The sequence below is a fragment of the Ambystoma mexicanum genome, chromosome 7p, assembly GCF_040938575.1.
Source record: "Ambystoma mexicanum isolate Mex_15411 chromosome 7p, UKY_AmexF1_1, whole genome shotgun sequence".
In the NCBI taxonomy this organism is placed as follows: Eukaryota; Metazoa; Chordata; class Amphibia; order Caudata; family Ambystomatidae; genus Ambystoma; species Ambystoma mexicanum.
In genome coordinates, this window is record NC_090939.1 from 919,534,773 (window position 1) to 919,559,846 (window position 25,074).

Below are 25,074 nucleotides of genomic sequence, written 5' to 3' on the forward strand. Positions count from 1 at the left end.
CTGAATGTGAAAAAAGTAAATTGCAAAAGAGATTGAATGAATGGGTTTGTAGTCATTTGTTTTCGTTTTGTGTTTCAGGTCTGATAAGTCATGAGAAAGTTCCTGTTGGCGCTCATCTTTTGTGCTGTCATTTTACACTTCTTTCTTCATTATATTGTTCAAATGTCAAAAAACAACTGGTGAGTTGAATTTCTGAAACTTTGCCTCTACTGATGTATAGGTTACATGTAACCTAAAGTGGTCTTTGGTGACATCTTGGTTGGCTATGAAGCATCTGATGTTTGCTTAGCTCTCTATGTATCGGAGATTCAATCGTTGATAAAAACTCTGTTTTTGTGGATTATCTGTGCAAAATGTTACCCAGAATACAACTGCAAATGTGACACGTGGTAATGCATATGAAGATTCATTTTTTTAAATGGTCCATTTATAAAGTGTACATAGAAATAAGAAATATTTTATGTTCCTGGGGGCACCTTGTAAATACATATTTTTAGTTGCTTTGACATTTTATTTGCATATTTCTGAGGCTTGTGAATCTGCTCGGATTCACAGCATTGGTTGGCTCGGAGTATAAAATCTTGTTTTTCAAAGTATAAAATAGTGCATTGACTGGGGCGTTCCTGTCACGCCAGCTCTATCCTACATGCACAGGGACCCATGATCCTTCATGCATCAACGCCCTCATGTTTTTTTCCACCATGTGTTGCATTGTTCGGCATCCGATCACTTTCGAGGCTGAGTAAGAACTGATTGGTTGAACACCACCGTCTAGTCGTGCAGTAGGAAAAGTGGGAGATCGCTTTTCCCTATGGTTGGACCCTCATTTTCCTTCCTGCCCCTTTTCCAAGGTTGCAGTCAATTCCCAATACCTTAATGGGGAACACCCCTTTTAAATTCTGTGCTCGGTGCAACTTTGTTTGCTCCGAACAGAATTTGTAGCGTGTAGCAATTGCCTTCCAAGGGATAATGCTGAGGATCGGTGCTGGGCACGCCAATAGTACTGTCCCAAAACCCTTAAGGAGGTCCATCAAAAGAGTTGGGCGACATACGCCTTGCAGTTGGAATTGACCCAGGCTTTGGCTGAGGCTCTCAAAATCGGGATTTCAGGTGCCAGAGGTTAACAGACACCAAAGAGCCCTGTGTAGCAGTGCCAGCAACAAGGCCTCAAACACTTGTGTATTGGCGCGTTATAAATGCCATATCATATATCATATCGAAGCCAGCCCCCAGCAGTGTAGGCATCACATTGTGCTATGCAGACGTCCTCTGGCTACTGAGAGACTCTGTGCCTCCATAGGTTCAAACAGTTCTATGTTCATTTTTGACAGTCATTTTTTCGATGGGTTTTTTGTCAGTTTTCTTTTCCCGAAAAAAAAAACATTGACAGTTTTCTTTTTTTAGGTGTGGGGGGAGTACCCCCATCTATTTCCCTTATTTAACTCTATTGCCGAAACCTCCACCCCTAATATACCCTTCCCCACCGCCCCCGTGTTTTCAATGGTTTGTTTTGAGAGAAAAAAATCAGCAAAAAAACAATGAAAAAATGACTGCTGAAAAATTAACATTTTACCGTCCAAACAGACACTGGCATGAAAGCAACCGCTCAAAGAAGACTGATAACCTGGGTATGCTCTGAGGACGAAGTAGTCAGACTGGGGTCTGGTGTGTAGTGCAGAAGGCGCTGACGTCTACGAACATAAACCCATTTAACCATCTTCATACCACAGACGAGGGGAACCAGTAAAGAGGGTCTCTAAGAAAATTGCATTAACCCCACAAGTCAAACAAATGGAAGAGAGCACCTGCACCAATGGAGGGTCTACACTTCTCGAGGTTATGCAAAAGGCCAGTTAGAATTCCCAATCAGAGGTGGATTGAGGGGATGAGAATGCGGTTGAGGTCGAACCTCCCACTCAAGCACCCGCGGCTTCAGAGCTGACAACTCTAGCCTAAAAAGGGTGGGCTATGAAGGATTTGAAATTGACTATTGCTGAAACAGTTTTAAACTCATGGAGGATAATGAACGTAGGGGACAAAAAAGATGACAGAAACATTCAGTGAGGAGTTGCAGGCGAAAGGGAGAGAGTATCCCTGCCTCGTCCATCTCCTTTCTGAGAAACCATGCCAGAAGTTCCAGTGCCATTGATCTCCTGGACAGTGGGGATCGGAAGTCTGAAGCGGCCGTGGTAGGCGTGCGGCTAGGCGTCCTCCCCTCCCCTGTGTAGGGTGCCTTTCTCTGAAGCAGTCACGGTGGCGAGGGCTGCGGCTGCAGTGGACCGCAGCAATGTGTGGAACGCTGCTGGGAGCTGTGCCAATCCCTCAGAACTGCAGCTCTCTGCCGAACAGCTTGCCGTCTGGATGGTAAACCGACAACAGCCTGCAGTGGGTAGTTGCATGGATACCGTTGCACGCCCTGAAAACTTTTGTCTTCCTGAGCCGTCCGTATAAGTACACAAGCGTTCCCGGCTTGGTGCTGGAATTACGGGTAAGCTTTTAATGCCAGTGTGTTTCTCACAGGTGTACAGCTACGGCTTGGTATTTTGAACTGAGTAGTCTTTTCTTTTCCATTTTTCCAGTCCTTTCCTTCTCAAGTCATGCCGGTTACCAGGCTACAGTCCGGGGTAGGGACATGCACGAATAAGGGTAATGTTTTGCCCATTGGAGGGGACATATGCTTGATACAGAGACAGGGTCCTGCTAGTCCCCTGCCCACTGTTTTGGGCAGAATGGTGCCACTGATGCAGTCAACAGCACGGACACCCCACACGAGTAACAATTGTTTGTCTGACGTTTTAGCAATGAGTGTTAAGCGCAGATTGAAGCTGCAACAAGATCAGCTTGTCTGCTCTGAACTCCTGAACATCAGCAAAGACTTCCAGAACAAGTCTATTTCGGAAGAATATGTTGTTGTCCCTTTGATATTAATGCCCAGGCTCACACAGCCCTTCACAGCTAAGGCTCTGGAGCCCCTGGCGTATTCTCCAAGAACAGTGGATGCGGAAGCTTAGGGCTTGTTTTAACATTTTGAATTTCCAGAGATGGGTGCCATTGGTGGGCTCCAATGGTTTCTCCTCCAATTTGCCTGTCCCAGCGAAGTCCAATATGGTGGAAAATGATAGTAAGGAAAACTCTACACAAACTTCCCCCTCCTCCGGGAATTACCAGCAAAAGGGCTGTCAAACATACCCTATTGAGTCCAGTTATGCAGGTGTGCCTTTGCAGGTGAAGACTTTCCCCCACAGCAATTGGCCAAGGGGAAACCTATCACGAGCGGTCCCTTTAGCAATGAATAAGTCAGCTCTGCCGGTTGCATCACTATTTGGTAAGGACCTTCGACTAAGGAAAGTTAAAATGGTCAGCATCACAGTTTCCATATTAAGGAATTTCATCTCGGATCCGGGAAATGTGATTATCACCAATGTTCCCAAGCACAATCCACACGAATCTGGGGAAGCCCTGAAAATTAAAACCTTGACATGGTTTAATTCCAAACTAGGGACTAACTGTGTAAGAACACAAGACCTAAAAGTCCTGCGTAGAATTCAAATCGCGAACTGGTGTTCGAGTGAAAACACTGACTGCATCATTTTGGGTTGTGGGTTTAGCAGTCTGCCGATGTACTTAAATAGAATTTTCCTTTCACAGCAAGTAGGTTCATCTACGGTCCTGAGAATTGCATTGTACTGAACTAGTGGTTTAATTGTTTTGCTCTTTATAGTCGCACTATATTCTCTTAGCGATACTGTTCTTTGATCCGCCCCCCCAGTTGGGCCTGTGCTACTATGTCATTGTAATGTAGTGTTTTTCTACTTGTTTCTATTGTCTGTTTCTATTATGTTTTGGTTTTTGTCAGATGTATGTTTTTGTTGTGCGCCCTGATGCCTACGGTCTTTCGGCGCTATATAAATGTACAAATGAATAAATAAAAAAGACTAAAACGGTGCAAGACCCTTAATTTGATAAACTTGAAGATCCATACATTGACATCGGAGAGGAGGATATACATCAAGGCGATTAGACCCCCCACCCCCAATGGGGCTAAATTCATAGATCCCGATGAGTACCAAATCTCGCCATCTGTGGAGACCCACCTGTAATTTCCTCTCCAACATGGGCTCACTTCCAACACACCGCCCTCCTTAAAAAAGAGAAGATGAAGGCTTTGGAATCGAAGCACAAGAGTTTGAGGGTATAGATTTTATAGACTGTCTTTGATGAAAATAAGCAAATTAATCATTGCATCCCATTGCTGAAATTTGTCAAATAGCACCATCTCTAATTAAGCCAGTCATAATCAAGCCGGTTAAACCTCGGATTGAGGAAAAGAGAAACGCATTTGCTGTGTGACCCAGTGTACATATGATATGGCATTTATAACGCGCCTATACACAAGTGTTTCAAGGCGCGGCATACTTGGCCGTCCAGGACCCTCCTCACTACCGGTAACAGCAGCCTGTCAAAGGGCCAATTACATATCTCTAATACAGAACTCACCCCCTGAAAGAGTAGGAGCGGGTATTCTTTTGTCTAAAAGATTGCCTCATCAGCAGCTATTAGCATTTGCTTAGATACCGCTAATGCTTTTCTGGCCATGTATATTACAGCTAAGTTGGATGATATGGAAGGTCTGTGGAAAGAGATACCAGTATAACTACAGCCTGTTTTCTAAAAGATCCTCCAAGCAGGGAAACAAACTACTAACGCAGTAATTAGGAATGCCCTGGACACAGCAAAAACGGCAGACCGCCAGGTAGTGTTGTGTGTGGAGGGGGTTGTCAACTGTCATCAAATCTTGCGCTTGGTTAAGGGGAGTGGGTTTCAAGGTGGAAATGAAAGACGCCCTTCTGGATAAACCAGAAGAGGAATCGGTAATTTTTGGCAAAGACCTAGATGACCCCCTCAAGAGGGCGAAAACAAGACCAAAAAAAGACTGAGACCTAGAACATCATCTGACCGATGTCAGGCAAAACATGCTAACAGAAAGATACCTCTGCTATCATTTAGATTGTCCAATGAGAATATCCTTTGAATATTCCAAGGGTTATAGGTAACCATGAAGTCCTAGACAAAGGTCTATCGGGCATATGGGCCCTGGCGATAGAGTTAAAAGTCCCGGCCTTTAACTAGCTCTTCAGAGTCCATAACTCCCAGTACATCGCCTGGGCGTGATCTACAAAGCTTAATTATAGAAAACTCGCAGAACACGCTTCTGCTTTTATGTTTGTTTTATTATAAGATTTTTGTTTGCAAGACACCTAGCATTCTCCTTTTCTTTGTAATGATGGTAATTTCTTTTGCTTCTTGATCCATGACCCTGGCTTCCTTATATCCGTGTAATGCCAAAGCGTGACCCTATAAAACTGTCTGCTTCATGTACGCTACCTCATACCTGCCAAACAGTGTCCACATCTGGTGGGTAGCCTATAACAATGTCTGACCAGACTAGAGCAGCAGAAATGCAAAAAAGGAAAAACAAACTTGCATTCTTGGTCGATGCCCCAGGCTGTAGAGTTCTTTATCCATCAACATCACCACCACTCTCCTGGAATTCAGGAACAAAATCAAGAGCTTACACGGTGCTGCCTTCACACCCTATAAGATACACCCACTCCACCACACCAAGCATAGTCTTCCTCCTGAGGACCACCCTTCACTGATCACCCCCAGCACTGTTCCCTGTAAGTGTTAACTGTTCCCTGCTAGAATTAATGGGGTACCAGTCAGAACTGCTGTGTTTGAAAGACTGTTCGCTCTTTAATAATCTAATGTATGATTGTAACTCCAACTACTGTACAGCTCTGTTGATTCCCGAATCTGTGCTTAAGAAAATCAATAATTACTGCTGTTTGCCAATGGCAAGTGGATTTAGTAAAAGATTGTTGTATTGTTTAAAATAAACGTTGAGAGACAATTTAGGCGCTCTACATGTTAACAATTATGAAAATGATGATGAAGGAAGTATCTGTACCCCAAAATTAGACTTCAAATGCAAAAAGGCCAACAATATATTTTTTAATAGCTAAAGAAATAGCTTTGACATAAGTATGCTTTAAATTCCAGTCCATACCAAGAAACTATATTGCTTGGGAGAATCCACATAATGGATGCATGAGTCAATAATGCTGATCAGTAGAAGTGATGATGAAATGGGAAGGTCTCTGGTTAAAATAAGTGCAAAGAATACTCTCCAGGGCACAATGGGTTCGTTGTGTAGGTGCGGTACGTATGGACAGTGTCTGGACCTGGACTGGTCAGATATTTGGATTACGCATGGTATATTCTGCTGTGCAGTAGACCCATCACCATGGGCCCCGGGTGGCTCCAGTGATTTACGGTGGTACCTGGAACAATGCTGCAAATTGAAGCCATCCCTCTGGAGTGTCAGAATCACTAATTGGGAGTGCATTCTAATAGTAGACCTATCAAATTCCTGGAATTACGGGCTGATCATAGCCCAGGGGGAGATGCCAAAGGTTGTGTGATGCTGGGCCCCGAGACAATCAGGAGAAAATCCCCTGGCCAACCATAGCGAGCGACTAACTGGAGGCTTGGGCTTGCCATATTTTGCCAACGGGTGCTGTATTCTGTCCATGAAAGCGCCAAGAGTTTTAAGCCCATTCGTAAGTGTCATTTGTAAGAATGGCATATCACTGCCTCATCAGGAGGGCATGGAGGAAATTAACATAAATGCAACCAGTCCAAAATCCTAATGCCATGAACATACTTGAGAGTGGAAAAGTCAGTTTGCACCCAGTCTGAGCAGATTGTTCTCATCCATGAGTGCCACACAAGGATGTCATTATCGGCTTGCACTGCAGAGCAACAGTAGTAAGGTGCAGGGATCACAGAGAACGGGTGGGTGGCTAACATAGAAAAACACATGTCTGAGACCTGTTAGCAGGAGGGTGGCTAGAGTTGCTGCACACCCAGAACCCCCTTATAAGGAGAAACATTTCCCTCTAAGTGTGGCTGTTTGGAGAAGAAGCAGATGGTTTTGAATGCCATTAGAGGAGGATGCAGGAAAGGATAAAAGTGAGTATGTTAATGTTAAAGGATATTTCTACTGCACACTATCACCACCGTAGTAGTCCTCTGGCACTCTGGCGGATCTGAAAGGAAAAAGGGTAGGATGGGTTAGTAGGATTGAGCGGGAAGAGTGCAAGAGAGCTGCGATGTGCTGTTGGCAGCTTCAGTTCGGTTAACACTATTCGCTGAGCGTAGGTGTACTTTTCGGTTGGTGGCCATCATGTGCTGTTGTGCAAGGCTATTTGTGGTCTGTTTTGTTGTTGCAGTGTAGTGAGATGCATGCGGTTTGCTGTGCTTTAGAGGTATGGTTGTGAGAGGTGTATGCAGAGGGGTGAGATTTATTTTAGTAGGGTTGGTTAGTGGCAACACTATCTAGATAAGATGCACGATTGGCTTAACAATTTTGTCAAGATGTGACGCATACTAATTGCCACAATTCTGTCTGTATGTGACACAAATCTAATCTTCACAGTTCTATCTAGATGTGATGCGTGCTGATCTCCACAATTCTGTCCAGATGTGACGTATGGTAATCTCCACAATTCTGTCTAGATGCGACACATGTTTATCTACACAATTCTATCCCTTTCCTACTTGCTCACAGGCTCTGGCTGAATAACACAATTGGCATGATGCAAAGTGTGGTTACCTTACATAATGAAGCTGATTTCAAGATGGCTACCTTGTGTAAGTGAGGTAAATGCTGACTATGGCGGATAGGCATAGGTAGGCTGAGTGCCTAGGGGAGTAGGATCATTTGTTAATGAGACAGGTGGGGTAATTAAGGAGTTATCCAAAATGGCTACCTAACATATTGACTTAAGTGCCAGATATGGCCGCCATATCCTCGTGGGCTCTGTGCAAACTGTTGTGCAGTAAGAGAGGTGGGGTAGTTAAGAAGTGATGTGAGAAGTGGCTAGCTAACACAATTTAACTATATGTGATGAATGGTTAAGCAGCACTGTATGCCTGGATAGGAAGCTGACATAGTGTTGTACCTGAGAGGTGCTCTTGCCATATCACAGTGGGTGCATGCATCAGACTATAATATTTAAAATATTTTTTGTGATCTATAAATTAGAAATTAGAGAGGGTAGGTGGTTTAGTGGGTTGCAGTGATGGCTACACTTCCTGTCTGCATGATAGTTTTGGGGAGGATGAACAAGTAGGAAAGCGGATAATTAAATGCAGGGGGAAAGAGGTGATTGAAGGTCTGGGGAGGGCACACAGGAAACACCAAGAAGTGGAAATAGGGTAGCAAGAAGCCAAAGGAGCAGAAGTGGATCATCCAGAGTTGGAAAGAGGACGGTGAGAAGAAAGAGTAGCAGGCGGATGAAAGGGGCACCAGGAGGCCTAGTGCGAGTGGGGCACATTCAGCTGTTGTGGAAAATCAACCACACATTCTTCAGGTGGATTGGTGAACATATTTAACGGTAGTTAGCAAAGCTAGCATACACATGACAACAGCAACCCCCAAGAATGAACGAGACTCTGCTCAGCCACCCTCCTCCCCCCACCTTCGAGACACAGAGCTTTTATAGAGGAGTCCACACATGCATTTCAATGGAAAGAGAGGTTCAGACATAGTTGCAACAATGTTGCATGTGAATGTTCGTCTCAGCATACAAGTCTTAGGCAGTGGCTACCTTCTGACGCTTGGGAAGACACAATCTAGATGTCGGCAGAAGACCTATTATGCTGCAATACAATTCTTGCAGTGCAAGCTACTTCTTCGGTTCTCACACATTTTGGGGCATGCTTTCATCTGCTAAAGCCTCCTTGCCTAGAAAGGTGTCTCGCTAAAACATGCTTCTAGATGCCAAAAAGATGGCAGTTGTTAATTAAGAAATGTAAGCCCTCAGTTTTTATACATACAGCTTTTAAGGGCACCAAAGTGATGGAGGGGATAGAGCCAAGCCCCAAGACTGAAAGGGGAAGTCCCGGTTGGGTGGATGAACAAACACTTTGTGGAGCATTACGGAGGTGCATTTAAAACCTAGTGCAGAGAGAGAGAATGGAGTAAAAGAAGGCACCATATGTACGATAAAGTATTGGAGCATTGAGGGTGTGAGAGGTGGAAGTTATAGACTAGAGAACCAGGACCCTTGGAAAGGGAGGTGGTGTGAGACCTAGGAAGAAAACCACTGGAAACCTAAGGTTAGCCTCCTGTTCACCTAGGACTCTTGTTGCTTTTTAAAGACATACTCTGACCCAGCATTTTGGCACAGGTCAACCAAGTGAGTCCTGCTCACAACCAGAAGTACTGTGAGATCATCTCCCCATTGTATTACAGCCAACTACAGATGGCTCCGATAAAACTTGAAGACTAAGACACTCACCGCTCAGGTTTGAGTCACTGAGTGTGGTTCCAAGAAATCCCCAGGGGGTTGTGGTGAGGAGGACGACACAAGAGAAGGTTTACTTTAAATGTCTTCTTTTGGTTTTTCATGTTGGCCCAATCCTGTAAATTTTCCCTATTAACCTTTCTTGCTGTACTTCTTGTGTTGTGCCTTTTTGTGGGAAACTCTGCTTCGTAACTGACCTTAGTGGGAAAGGCTGGGCAAATGAACAGTGTTACTGTTCCTACACTCTAAACCTTCTTAACTATTGGAGATTGAATGCCTGAGGAAGTATGTGTGCGCGTATGTCGGTGGCGAGTGGGTGTAGAGGGGGAGGGGCATGAGTACCCATATTACTGCAACCTCTCTTTATCCATACAACAGTCACCATAAGTCAGTACATCGGATAGGCATACAGTCTTGTGGAACATAGGAAAGATTGGACACACACTTCATGCCACTCACTAACATTAAAATACATTTCTGTTATGGCCCAAATAAGTAGAAGGTTATTGTGCAGTTTTGCAGGTCCATTCCTTGTCTTTACGTCTTTACCCAGCTTCTACACTTAAAGCATTTTTACATAATATTTAGAAAAAGAGAAAAAAAAAACTTGACCTTGGACTAATTTTATTAAGTCTTCCTCCTTCAATAAGCAATGTGCTGCGGAAGGGGAGATGTAAAAGAAAGAAAGGGGAAGAGCCATATAGCAATAAATATGCAGAGTGGGAGTTCAGGATTAAGAACCAGGCTTACGAACCTTTCAGAATATTTACTTGCACATTTCATAAGGCTTTCTCCTTTTTCTGCCCTTGTTCTGGTTTCTGGTGTGAAACTTTGGAATTTGAATCTGTAGATGTATTTGGTCGTATAGTGGCTTAAGGCTATATGTTAGGGCTCCAGTCGTAGGGAGTTTGTTTCTCACCTGCCCATTTAGTCCTTGGAAACCGCTATGTCGAATTGAAGAACAAATAGGCCAGCCAGGACTACTGTTCCCAGTACGCCAGCAGCAGCATTTTCTGTCAAAGTAGACTGCGGACGTCCACACAGCCAGTAGACCTGGAAACAAAGAGCAGTGTTCAGAAGCTGTCCCGCTTCTCAATCCATCCCTGTCTGATAGGTAGCTTATTTTTGTAAGTCAGCTTGGTGTATTTGGTTTTTCACACTGGAATGCTTATTAAACATGTGCTGGTGTTCTCCTTACCTCCTGCTTATTGGAGCTTTTATGGTGATTGGACTTGGACTTCATTTTGCTAAACTTTTCATCGGATTGCCTCATCTGGACATAGGTTTTTTTGAGAACTTTCCTACAAATGCCATAATTTTTCAGTGGATTTGCCCATTATTCAGGCTCCCCCTAAATGTTCACCCTGTGAGACTAGGCAGGTAAGCCCTCTACACAGTACCCTCCATAAGGGTGGAGACAAATGGGACCTCACTGCGAGGGACTCCCCCTTTGGGGACAATGACTCCCGTTCCCAGGAGGCAGTCCCTAGAGAATATGGCATACTACCATATTTTAACCTTCCTGGTGATATCTGTGAAGAGGTCGTCAAAATATGTTATTGCCAGCATGACATTGAAACCTCCTTTTAAGCTCCAATTCTACTAGGACAAAGAAGAGAATATGTGGAGAAGAGAGTTCACAACTGAAAGAGAAAAGGGAACATCTACTTGCACAGGGGAAGCCTTATGGCTGTGTCAATCTAGAAAGTGTAGGATCCTGGGGAAATAAACAGGGAACCTGCAAGTTTCAAAGAGAGAAACACACAGGATCCATAGAGCAGCAGAGAAACGGTGGGACAGCCTCTTGCAGTCGGAGGAGACTGAGAGCTGACAGGCATGCTAGTGTTGGTAGCAAGAGGGACAGGTGAGCTGAGGCTAGACACATGGCATACCGAAGCAAAGCAGGAGAAAGATGCCGAGATGGTGGCTCGGCCACAGGGTCCTTGTGGTGGTCCTCGTAACAATCCTGAAACCACTCTGCCACAGCAGATTAAAGATAAACTGGTACCCGGGATACTGAAATGCCATCCATGATAATCGAAGGTAGAGGAAGTGGATGAGAAGACGGAGAACGAGGAAAGGAAGCTGATCCTCACCAAACGAGAACCCTAAACACTAAAGGTACAGGGAGAACCAGAGGAAGATATAAGAATCATTATTGGAATGCTCATACTCGTCAGTCTAGAGAGAGAAAACATAATGAGTATAGTTATTGAAAGGCACATAATCGTCCCAGTCAAAACAGAGAAAACATAAGGAGAGTGAATGAGAATAGTTATTGGAAGGCTAATACTCATCACAGTTTAGAAGGAAGCATTGTACAGCTAGTTAAAAGAGAAGTGGAAGAGATATATTTTGGAAAGGATCCAACTAGTAATGATTCAAACCAAGAAGGTCGAAGTGAAATAACAGGGCAGGATATAAAAAAGTAACCTGAGAACAAGCTGGACTTTGTACAAACATATCCATTAAAAGGGAAAAAGAACATGAATGACTATGAATTATTTAGAAAAGTAAGAACTAACCCAGAAGGAAAAGATAACTGTTGGATAAAGTCATCATAGAAAGAGAGAAGGATCCCTTGCTATAGAAGCGAAGAAGAGATGAGACAAAAATCTAAAATGGTAACGAATGAACAGTACAAAATGATAAGGGATCACTAGAGATTACCTAAATATCCTCTGTTGAAAAGTGGCTTAACAATATGCCAACACATCAAGAGAAGGGAGACATTCCAAAGACTGAGTTGTTAAAGATAGTGGTAGGGTCAAATAGGTTGGAGATGATGGCAGACTGTTTCATTCATAGACATTCACTGATAACTACCTTAGGTAGGGACGCCTAGTACACTTGGGAAAGACTGGCTTTATTCATAGTCTTTAAGAAATAAACCACTGAAATGTCGAACTAGAGTCTGTCCTTCTGACCTCTGACCTACCACGCTAAGTACGCTGGACTATCTCACAAAAAAGTCTATGGGTCCAAAACAAAGCAGCTAGACTACTACTCAGACTCAACAGGGACAAACACATAGCACTGCTGGCTCTCAGAGCACTCCACTGACTACTGAGCAAAATGTATCCAGCTCAAGGCCTTCTCCATTACCCACAGAGCCCTTGGAGGAGAAGAATGCCTACAAAACCAATCCTCACTGTTCCAAAAAACTAGATACCCATGTTAAGGAAACGGACTATTAAAAACAAGGAGATTTTGAAGAGAGCGACAAAGACTGCTACCAAGGGAGATCCACACCCTACAGGACCACTTGAAATATAAGAAAAGTTTAAAAGCTTGCCTCTTCAATGCATGACTGAATTCCATCAAGCTGCGGAAGCAACACTCCTCAAAACTGACTTTCATCCATACACACAACCCCAGGGCAACGCCATCCTGACTCCAACAGTCTGCCTAGACACGAAGGAAACTATAACCATTAGAAGACATCACATCAAGGCACCACCAAAACCATAAGTGGCCTCCTTCCCCGTCTCCCAGAATTAAACCTCAACACAGGACAACTTCACGCATCTATCACTAAAACCAAACACCTCTCACCATAGCGCAACCAACAGCAAGCCCAATGATTTTAAATCATTACGGAAACCCCAAGAACTTTTTGACTAACCCTCAATTTCTCTCCACCTTACTCACCAAACACAAACACGCTCCCTCACCCGTGACTTTTAAGAAGAAGAAAAACATACCCTCTCTCTAAACTTTGAACATTGTATACGTACCCTTCTAACTCCACTCAAAATGCTCGCCCCCTGGCCAACACATGCCCACGCTATAGGATCAAAGCTGCCCCTCTAGAAACAAACCCTTCAAAGCCTCCCATGCTATTTTCCTTGAAAGCTTGCAGAGTTCTGGGTTCTCCGATCTGTGACCTGAACACAATGGAATGCAATCTTGCCTTTCCTTCTCTTCTCCCAAATAACCAAACCCTCTTTAGAGCGCTTGGAGACTATGCAAATGGAAGCAGTGTGTGATACAAATCCCTAATGACATAAAATGAAGTCTTAAGGTCTACTTATCTACGAAACTGTGGATAGTGGTTGGAGAGGAAATGTACTTTTACATTGGAGCACTGGAAAGCAGGTCTTGCTGCACCTTACAATCAACAAATGCTTCGAGCGTGCATGATGGCACACTGCCATTTATGCAGCTGACAGTTCTTGCATTTTTATTTGCACATATTTCACTAATGGATGTTATGGAATGCATATCCACACAAAATAATTTGAGCTTGCTTGAGAAGGTTAATCAGTCTCCTTAGCACTGGCCAGATTCAAACTTCACTCAACAGAATATCTTCAATGGAAGGGGAAACAAAATCCTTCTTGGGTCTGAAAGCTTTTACACCAATAATGAAAGCAGCTGGCGTGCCAGCAGTGGGTCTAGCACAAATGTAGCAAATGGGAGCCTTATTGCCATACATTTGTGCAAATACCCCATTTTGAAGAAACTAACAGCAAGCCCAGACGATGGGCCCCATTCTGACTAGCCTGGTATCCTGGCTGTAGAGCCGCCAGGATATGGGCATCTGGTACTTACTTTTACCGGCACTGCCACCGTATTACGAGTACCGGCAGTACAGTGTAAATTCCCATTCATGGAATCCCATATGATTCCATGAGGGGATTTAGCTGGAGGTAACCCAGGTGCCCCACCGGCAATCCCGTAACCTAAATGTCAGGCACCTCTGCCTCAATCCAGTTAAGATTGACCCTAATTCTGCGGCTCCAGTTAGGTGATCAAGGCACCTTAGATATTACCATAAATCCTTGGTACAGCCCAGCTCCTAGTCACTAAAGTCAGAAAACACTGCCATCTTATATCTGCAACTTTCCTTTTCTCAACAAATATCCACATTAGCGCTCCAGTGTCCAGACATGTTCATCCCCTCTCCCTAAGGGGGGAGTCCACCCTCTTTTGGGACTAGGAAGGTGAGCCTGCTAAGCTTAACACCCGTTATGGGAAGGGGCATGTGTGATGCAACTGGGAGTGCACCTCCCCCCCTTAGAAGGAAGGTAAACCCTAAACAGGGGATGTGCATTGTAGTCCCTCGTCTCATAACATCTTTGTTGGCTACATGGGGATTGCAAGAGACAACTGTGTGAATGGCCTAGAGAAGTGGCTGGTGTGGTGTCTGACCTTTTGATGTTCTCTGGGTGAACACTACGAACACCTAATTACAGATTGGTTTAAAGTATTGATTTGCAAGACAATTGGGTTGGTGTTGAATTTTTCAAGGGAAATTCAAGGTGCGGGGGAGAAAAACACAGCCTTGGTATCTAGACTGGCGGAAGTAGACAAAACAAGAGAGGTTCCCTATTAGGAAACCTGCGTCCCCTGCACACAATCTATGGCCAAAGCCTTTGGGTGTTCAAAAACCAATTACCTGCCCTATGGTAAAGGGTGGTAGCTAAGGCTTCAAGGTATTTCATGTATTTGTTACACATTTACCAGTTGTTACAATTATGGGAATATATATATGTAATTAAACATTCAATTTGACAGTACAGTTCAAGGTAAACAAGATTTATTACACAATTTTACAAGTAGCCCAACGAGTTTCGAGTTATTACTCTTCATCATGGGCAAACAATTATTTCAACAAATTCTACAGGGAAGAATAATAAAGAAATCCGTTTTGTACATTTAGTACAGTCATTTCTTTTTATACACAATACTCGCATGTGAATACAGTAGACATGATATTTGCCTTATTAAGGTTACTTAAGTGTAATCACATGTTGTAGTACTCATTTACACACATATATGCACTTCAATTCATAGTGATGTCAATCCTCAGACCCTCATTTCATTGCATTCGAACCTACTTTGTCAATCTGTCTTGCTATATATATATATATATGAAGAATAAAGTGACAGTTGCTTAATCAGAAGACACCTATGAAGAAAGGGGTATCTAATGGGTATACCTTTAAAAAAAAAAAAAAAGAATTTGCTCAGCTTCGGCTACTTGTCTGTCATGTGGTGGTAGCGGTAGCTTCACCTATTAGGCTACAAATAAACACCTATTCCAGATTGCGTTGTAAAACCTCCAATCTATTGCTTATGTTACTGAGCATAGTGTCTATGTTCCTGTCAATCAATAGACATCTACCTAGCCGTGCAGTGTCTGTCTATAGAGACTGTTAGTACATGGTTGTATAAATTCTATGGCAGTACAGACTTTTCTATTTCTTTCCGAAATTTTGCAGTAGTCTGTTTTTCATGTAAGTGTCAGCTATTGTAGAATTTTCTGATCACGTGTCTAATGGTAAGGATATCTTTTGTCTGAAGACCCTCCTCTCTGGGTAGTTTACTAAGTCTGGTGAACGTGTAATATGCCCCTATTAAAAGTAGAGTAATAATTGGAAATCTGTCCTCCATACAAAAGTACGATGGAAATGTGAAAGTTGAGCAAAGATCTTACCAAGAAAGAGGGGGGGGTGATAATGCAACACTTGAGAATTAAAGCAAAAACAATTAATGTTGCATGTACAGTCACTGAGACTATTTAGGGAATGAATGTAGATGACACTGAAAACCACTACTCTCCCAGCATGTGCCATAGTTGATGCCATATCGATACTTGCGGATCTCCTCGGGCACCACAGCTTTGCCCCACCGACACACAATTCTCAATTCCTTTCTAACTTCCCAAAATGGCCTTTCCTTCACACCCGACTCACCTTTTCTGGGCCGATAACTTTGAATATACATTTTCACTTTTGACAACAATTCATCATTATCTACTTCTCTCACCCATTCCTCCTTACATACCACATTATCAGTGTTGGCAAAAACCATTTCTATTTCCTCATCTTGAGTCTCTTTATTCTCCTTCGTCGCTAATCTGGACAAACAATCCGGAAATACATTTTCCTTTCATGATATGACCGCCACCTCAAAGCTATGACACTGTAATCTGGTAACTCATACCGCAACTCTCTGGGATACCTCATCTAATCCTTTGTTTCCAAAAATCAACTTTAATGGCCTGTGGTTGGTTATAATCATAAAATGTGTGCCCCATACGAAACGTTTGAACTTCTCAATTGCCCATAAACAACCTAAGGCCTCCTTTTCCAGGACTGAGTACCTCAACTCCACTCCTCTGAATGCTCTGGAGGCATGCGCTATAAATTCTTCAACTCCCTCAGCCTTAATTTGGGACAAAACCGCCCCTAAACCCACATCGCTCACATCAACAATGAGCACAAACTTTTTTCTTGTGTCAAATTTCTTTAAAGGTTCAGCCAGATTTATTTCCTCAATCTTTTAAAATTCCATCTGGCATGCATTGTTCCACACAAACTCTTCACTTTTCCTCATTAACTTTCTCATCTCAGTGACCTTTTCTGTATAATTTTTTATACATTTTTGTTAAAAATCTAACATTCCCAGGATAGATCTAATTCCCCTTTGTTCTTGGGATCTGCAACCTCTTTGATAGCAGTCAGTAACCATTGAGTCTTTCAGCTGTATACCTGGGCAGATATTACATATCCCAGATACTCTACCTTGTCTCCACAAATTACACACTTTTCTTTCCTTGGAGTTATGCCACTCTCACTCAAAATGTTCAACACTTCACTTAACCTCTCATGCTTCTCCACATTCTCTCCAGATACTAGAATGTCATCTTGAAAGCAAAATGCACCACCTATTTTGCCAAACAACCTATCCATAATTTTATGAAAAACCGAGGATGCAGATACCAGCCCAAATGGCATACGCTTGTACTGAAATAGCCCTTCATGAGTGATGAAAGCCGTTAACTTTTTGGACTTCTCTTCAAGTTCAACCTGATGGTACGCAAACACCATATCAAGTTTGGAAAAGATTTTTCCCTGCCCAACCATTGATAACATTTTGCTCATATTGGGCAATGGATGTCTATCAACCATAATCGCTTTATTTACCTCCCTTAAATCCACACACAATCTCAAATCTCCAGATGGCTTTTTTACAATCACTAGTGGAGAAATTCATTCCACACCACCAGCTCTTTCAATCACACCCATTTTCGTTGATTTCTCCAGTTCTTTCTTTACTTCCTCTCTCAAAGCGAAAACAACAGATCTCAACTTGGCTCTCACGGGAACACATCCCTTCTTCACTACAATCTGATGCGGAATACCTCTCACTTTACCCATCTCTTCTCTAAACACTTTTTCATACTTATCTTCCACACACTGAGAAGTATTTATCTGCATCACCTGTTCATTTTGATTGGGATCCAATCTTACCATTAGTCTTTTCTGGTCCCTCCAACCAAAGTTTTCCCCTTTTTAGTGATTTAAACCTTTCCATTGGCATACCTTCCCTTAAATTCTCAAAATGTGCGATGAAGTATCCTAACAGTTCAATCAAGTCCTCGTTATACCCGCCATGATAAATGTTTGGCTTGAGTACATTTCTAACATCCCGATTCATTTCCTCTTCAAACACCTTCTTGGCCATCAATGAAATTTTAGATCCCGAATCTGACATCCTAACATCACACCCATTATTTCACCATAGCATATGGATGCTCGCAATCCATTTCATCATTTATCACATTAACCATAATCTTTTCTACATTTTTATTTTCCTCTTTCTCTGAATATCCAATGCTCTCCTCATCATTTACTACCAAAACACTTCTTTGGAAAGATTGGTAATTTCTACAACAGTTTGCAAAATGCCCCCATCTTTTACACTTTGCATTTTGCACATATTGCCCTCCTTCCAGGACATGCTAATGCTGCCGCAAAATGTGAATTACTCGCACATCTGAAACATAGACGCTCCTTTTCTTCCCTTCTTTCCCCTTTCCATGCTTCCTTTTTGAATTCAGGCTTCTCCTTTTTATACAAATGTTTCCTTTACCTTTTTATTCTGTTTTGACTCTACTACATTGAGTAATTCAATTTTTCCTTCATTGCCATCCTTTTCTGACAACTTTGCAACACATGCCAAGGAGTGTTCTACTCTTTTTGCTATGTTGAGCACCTCATCCAATGAAGGTTCATCTCACAACCATAGTTCTTCACAGATTTTGTTACTTCCACAGTTGATCATAAATGGATCCTTTATCTGCTCATCAAATGAGTCTCTCAATTTACATGACAAAGCTAGATGTCTCAACGCTTTTACAAATTCCTCTATGCTTTCACTGGGTTCTTGAACCCTCACCCCAAATTTGTTTCTTTCAAGAATAGTAATGCAATAGACAACTCTGTCATGTCATCTCCGTCTCCCGCTCCTGTTATACCTGGTAGCGTGTCATATATCCTATGCCCCTCATAACCTAAAAAATACATGAACAGTGCTACCTTTCTTTCCATTGAGTATGAGTTACTGCATGCAGCCCTAATGTAGTGTTGAAACCCTTTTTTCCATTGAGGCCACTTCACCTTTGGGTTTCCTGGGCATGCCATAAACAGTGAAGGTCCTGGCACACCTGTCATGGCCATGTTCTCCTCTGCACTTGTTTAGTTGCTCTGTATACATAGGTAAAACTTCTATTTAGTTCTTTGACTTTGTGTTTCGCAGTACGTTTTGCTTGCTGACATTTCTTACTTTTTTTTTTTAAAACATATTTTTATTAGTTTATAAGTGATACAAAAGGTAAACAATCCCTCAACTCCCCGTCCCGCCTCCCCCACCCACCCTCTTCCGGAAGTATAGTCATTGTTCCATTGTACTCGTGGCCGATTAAGAGGTGAATAAGTCCGTTATTTTTATGGAGTGCGGGCACCACTGTGCCATGTAGTCTGACTGGAGATATTCTAACACTCCTCCCCATTCTTTTATGAAGGAGCTATGTGTTCCGTGGAGATTGTGTGTGATTTTTTCCGTGGTCATTTGGGACCAGACCTTATGTAACCATGTGAACAGCATCGGTGGGTCTCTTTTTTTCCATCCCTGTGCGATTGTTGCCCAGGCCGCTATGAGTAGGCTCATGAAGCTTTTTCGCTGCGCCTTGGTGAGTGTGTTGTCATAGTGCTCTGTGAATCCACAGAGCCAGGTTTTCTCCGTGTAACGATCCACGTCTGGGAAGATCTTCTTCAGTTCGGCTATTACTTCTGTCCAGAAGAGTTTGACCTTAGGGCAGTCCCACCAGATGTGTCTCCACGTGCCTGCATCTGTACAGCCTCTCCAGCAGCGATTAGGTGTATGTGGGTACATGCTATTTAGCCTCTCCGGGGTGTAGTGCCATTGCGTGATGATCTTAATCCACATTTCTTTGGTTTGAACTGCTCTGGTCAGTTTGTGGATATCGGCCCATAGCGACTGCCACTGCTGTGTGGTGATGACTACCCCCAGCGTCTTTTCCCATCTTTTCATGTATGCCCACTTGATGTCTTCTCCCTGAGTATTCATGAACCTATAGAGATTGGAGACTAGTTTTCTGTCTCCTGAGTTGGTGAGGAGAAACTTTTCAAAGGCGGTAAGCTCTCTTGTCGCAGCTCGGGTGATCTCAGGCGTGGTCAGCCAGTGTCTGAGCTGTTCATATTTGTACCTGTCCACGTTTGTGAGGTTCCAGAGTGATTTGCAGTCGGCAAAAGATCTCATCTCCCCGTCTACGAACATCTCCCCTATTTTCCTGCATCCAGCTTCCTCCCAGTTCCCATAAGCCCCTTGCTCAGTCCCCGGAGGGAATTGCCGGTTTCTACAGATTGGGGTGAACGGGGCAGTAGCCGTGGTGATGTTCTCTCTCCGTGTCTGCTCGTCCCAGGCGTTCAGCGTGGTCCTCATGATCTCACTAATGCGCAGATTTGGATGCCTGTGCTGCTTTGGTGTCCATAATAGGTCTTCCAGTGGCGTTCTAACGACTGCCCTGTCCTGTGTCACCCATATCGTTCGTTGATTATCCCCTAGCCATTCTTTCAGGATCCTGAGTTGTGCCGCTTGGTAGTAGTTCTTAAAGTGTGGGAGTGCCAAGCCCCCTTCCCTAATGTTGGATGTGAGGATAGTTCTGGATACTCTGGAGGGTTTCCTGTTCCATATGAAGGATGAGACCGACTTGGCTACGGCTCTGAAAAAGGAGTCAGGGACCCCAACCGGCAGGGATTGGAAGTAATACAGCGCTTTAGGGAGGATGTTCATTTTTATCGATTGAATTCTCCCCCACCAAGAAATATTTAGGGGATTCCACCTCTCTAAATCTTTTTGAATCCTGGCAAGGAGTGGGGGATAGTTCTTTTTATACAATGTCTCTACCTTGTGAGTGAGTGTTATGCCCAAATATTTTATGCCCTCCTCCGCGACCTTCATGTCTAAATGGTCTGCCTCCCTTCCCAGTGTTTCACTGCTCCCGGCTAATATAAGCATTTCTGATTTTTTTTATTTATTCTTAAGCCAGATATGTTCCCAAATAGCTCTAGTAGGTGGAACGCCGCTGGGGCTGAGTGGGTTGGGTCCTCCAGTGCCAATGGCATGTCATCCGCATAGGCTATAACCTTATGTTGTCTCCCCGCCATCTCGATCCCCCTGATTTGGTCTGTTTCCCTAATTTTAATAAGTAGGGGTTCTAGGAATAGCGCATACAAGAGTGGTGAAAGCGGGCAGCCCTGTTTCGTTCCCCTGGAGATTTCCACCCTCTCCGTTATCTCTCCATTTACCGCTATCCTAGCAGAGGGGGAGGAGTAATTGGCTTTGATCATGTTAATATATTGGTTCCCAAATCCCATGTGCGCCAGGGTTTTAAAGAGCATTGACCATTCTACACGGTCGAACGCCTTTTCGGCATCTAAAAAAAGTAGTACTGCAGGGGTGCGGGAGAATTTAATTTTCTCTATAAGGTGGGCTAGCCTTCTGGTGTTGTCATGTGTCTGTCTTCCCGGAATGAATCCCGATTGATCTGGGTTAATTAAGGAGGGGAGCAGTGGGGAGAGCCTGGCCGCCAGGATTTTGGTGTAGATTTTTGAGTCTAGGTTAATTAGGGCAATAGGTCTGTATGAGCCCGGGAGAGAGGGATCCTTCCCTTGTTTATGGAAAACCAAAATTTTTGCCTCGTTCATAGATGGGGTAACATTCCCACTATCTTTGAAGGTGTTTAGTAGTCTAGTGAGGAATGGGGCGAGGATGTCTACATATTTTTTGTAGAATGGGGCTGTGAAGCCGTCCGGGCCGGGTGCTTTGTTGAGTGGGAGGCTCATTATCGCCTTCTTCACTTCACTTTCGGTTATCTGGGCCTCCAGGTCTACTCTGGCTTCTTCTGATATTTTCTGAAAGGGGATCGATGTCAGGAATCTGTTTTGGTCAGCTTCATTCGGGTTCTCTGTGGAGTACAGGTTCTGATAGAATTCCCTGAATGTGTTCCCTATATCCTCGGAGTTCGTTAGCGTATCCCCGTGCGCATTTTTGACATTCCTGATGGTCGTTACGTTCCGCTTCGACGAGAGCAGTCGGGCGAGATGCTGGTCTGCCTTGTTGGCTTTTATGTAGTATTTCTGTTTGAGGTATAGGAGAGATCTCTGGGCTTGTTTGCTACGGAGATGTTCGAGTTGACCCTCGGTGTGTTTGAGTGTCTTTTTTAAGTCTCTTGTGGGGTTTGCCATTAATTCTTCCCGGATATCTGACAGCTTCTTTTCCAGTTCTGATTCCCACTGCCGTGTTTGTTTATCCCTTGTCGCTTTGAGGGCTATTAAGTGGCCCCTGATTACAGCCTTGCACGCCTCCCATACGGTGCTCAGGGAGACCTCCCCCGTGTCGTTATGATCAAAGAATTCTTCTATTTTTTCCCTTATGGATTCTCCCATCACTGGGTCAGATAGTATTTCTTGTGGGAGTGTCCATCTCCATATTCTCTTTTCGTTCCTTGGAGTCGACAGATCCAACCAGAGGGGTGCATGGTCCGACAGAGAAATGGGGCCCAGTTCCAGGTCTTGTATTTTACCCAGGATCCCCACTGACACCCAGAAGTAGTCTATTCTAGACATTGTGTTGTGAACGTGTGAAAAGTAGGTGTATCCCTTGGTTTGACCTTTATGTTCCCTCCATGCATCCCACATGGCCATACCTTCCATCTGTTTTCTCAGACGCTGAGAGGGGGCGCTCTGGTGGAGGGGTCCGCTCGCGCTACGGTCAGAGTGGGGGTACCAGGCCATATTAAGGTCTCCTCCTATAATCATTTCCCCCTTCGCGTACCCCTCCAGCCTCCCCATAGTGTCCCTCAGAAAGCCATCTTGGCCCGAGTTTGGGGCATAAATGGAAGCCAGTGTCAGAAGGGCGTTGTGTAGTTTGATATTGGCAAAGACATACCTTCCATCCTTGTCTGAAGTTTTGTCGATCACCTTTACTTCTATACTCCCTTTCACAGCAATCAACACTCCTGCCTTTTTTTCCGCTGCATTGGATTGTGCTATTATCTCGTAGCCTCTCAGGCGTATTTTCCCCCTATCTTGAGCTTTAATGTGGGTCTCCTGGAACAATAGCACATCCGCCTTTTCTCTTCTCAACATGATCTCCACTTTTTTCCGCTTCACCGGGGAGTTCAGGCCCCTTACATTTAAAGTTACAAATCGTATCTTCCCCATTTCAGATAGTCAGGTTGTACATATGTTAAGCCCGAGTTAAGTTTCCCCTTCTCTCTTCCGGAAGATCTTCCCTCCCCCCCCAAACTGTAAATAAGTCCCTCAACCATAAACTTTGTTCCAACTTTACCCCCGAGGAGGGCACGGGTACCTAAGGTAGCTTTGGCGTTCCGCCTGTCGCTCCCAGCCCTCTGTAGGCTCGAGGTTAACTTAGTGGGGAGTCCTAAACCCCGCATCATTCCTTGACCTTAATGTGGGTTGTTCCGGCTCCATGCCGGGCCAACTATGTCTGTCGTTTGCGAATTCCATCATTGGGTGCCGTTCCTTAAGATGCCTTCAGCTATAGAGCCCCAGGTCTCATGTTCTTTTATATTTGCATCCTCTACTTTATTTCGCTTGACCCATCCCTTCCCCCTCCGCGCCGTTTTCTTTTCTGTCGGACCATTTCCCATCCCCCCAGTCTGTTTTGTAGTTCCCCCTTTTTTCTATCCTTTCTGGTCAAGGACTCCCCTGACTGGATGTCCAATATGGTTAGCCCCTCTTCCATGGAGGTCACCCTCCTTTGTTTCCCATCCCAGTCGAACAGCAGACCGAAAGGGAATGTCCATTTATATTTTATCTCTCTTGTGACCAGTTCCCTCGTGAGTGGGGCCATCTCTCTTCTCTTTAGGAGTGTAACGGCTGATAAGTCCTGAAACAGCTGAATGTCTGCCCCGTTCATCCTGATTTGATCCATCTGCCTTGCTCTTCGTAGAATAAGCTCTTTTTGTGGATAGGAGGACAGAGCCGCCAGGACGTCTCTGGGTCTCTCTCTTGGTGACCCCGTGCGTCTCGGGCCTACTCTATGTATGCGATCGATCCCCACTGCCTCCGGGTCCTGAGCATCGATGATATCCCCGAAGACCTCCTGTACCGCCTTCTTTAGATCCCTGTCCAGGACCGATTCTGGCATATTTTTGATGCGAATATTCGATCTGCGAGACCTGTTCTCTAGGTCTTCGCACTGTATTTCCAGATTATGGGTCAGGCGCACTAGGTGCTCTTGTGTTTCGGCGCTCTGAAGAGCCTCTTCTTCTGCGTTTTGTACTATCTTTTCTAGGGTGTTCGTCCTTTCTTCTAGGTTGGCAATGTCATGTTGAACTCCTTGTATTGCCTGTTGCATATCCTGCTTGATTGCTGCGAACTGGTCCTGGACAGTTGACATTAGTTTATCTTGTAGTTCTTTAAACCAGGAGTGCATATCGTCTTTTGTCGGGGGTTGGGAGCCAGAGGCCATGTCCTTCGCCTCGGACGAGTTTGCGGTCTGCAGGGAAGAGTCCTCCTGTACTCTGCTCCTAGTTGTCACTGGGGTGTCCACTGCCCACATTTGTATCAGGCTGGAGTCTTGTTTGGGGGGCTGCTGTATCTGTAGGGATCCCCCCCTCCCCTTCGCTTTAGACATATCTTCCTCTGAGTTCTTGCCTTAGTTTCCCCCCGGACGAGCCTTCCCCCTCTCCTGTTTCTATGGTCGGGGAAATGCCTCTTGAAAGGTAGGCCTTGGCGCGTCCTGCTGCTAGTTTCGTGTCCCTTCTTGAGTTGCTGGTGGTTGTAGGGGGTGGCTTCGAGGGGTTACTGGGAAGGAAGGGGGGAGGATAACCCTCTTAGCTGTGCCGCCTGCTGTATGGTCCCCACGTGCGCTGCAGTGTTGGGGCTCCGGACAGTGCTTCCCTCGGTGATTGCGCCGTCCGCCTACTCTTTGAGTCTCAGGGAGGGCCTGGCAGCGGTGCTCCGGTTTTTGGCCGCCTTCACGTACCCCTCAAATGTGGGGGGGTATGGTCCCTCTCCGGCTGAGTTGGGCCTTCTTGCGAATCTAGCCGCCAGTGTGGGGGGGGGGGCAGGCCCTCCAAGTTCGCGGGGCTCCAGGGGGGGCGCGGGGAGCACCAGGGAGGGCGCCTCACCTTATAGTCCACCGGACTGGGGACCGCCGTTGGTGTCCGACGCCACGGGGCGACTGTTTGTGTGCGGCGCAACTCCCGGCTCCCTCCCGCGCCTCCTGCGGGGTCCGCTGCTGACGGGGGGCGCCGGGCCCGTCCCTCGATGCCGCCGGATGAAAGCCCGGCCCCCGGGCGCCGCAACGCTGGGGCTCCGGTCAGTGGCGCCTCGCCGCCCGCGCCGACGGCCTCCAC

The 25,074-nt window shown here is 44.8% G+C and overlaps 1 protein-coding gene across 5 annotated transcripts in view; it reads left to right on the top strand.

Annotated features, from left to right (window-relative positions):
* ST3GAL6 (ST3 beta-galactoside alpha-2,3-sialyltransferase 6) overlaps positions 1 to 25,074 on the top strand; it is a 773,060-nt gene that overhangs the window by 528,802 nt on the left and 219,184 nt on the right. For all 5 annotated transcript variants that reach the window (XM_069637206.1, XM_069637209.1, XM_069637205.1 and 2 more), the window contains one exon: positions 79 to 179. In XM_069637206.1, the coding sequence (XP_069493307.1) occupies positions 91 to 179 (89 nt within the window). In that variant the 5' untranslated portion in view covers positions 79 to 90. The remainder of the gene's footprint in view (positions 1 to 78; positions 180 to 25,074) is intronic.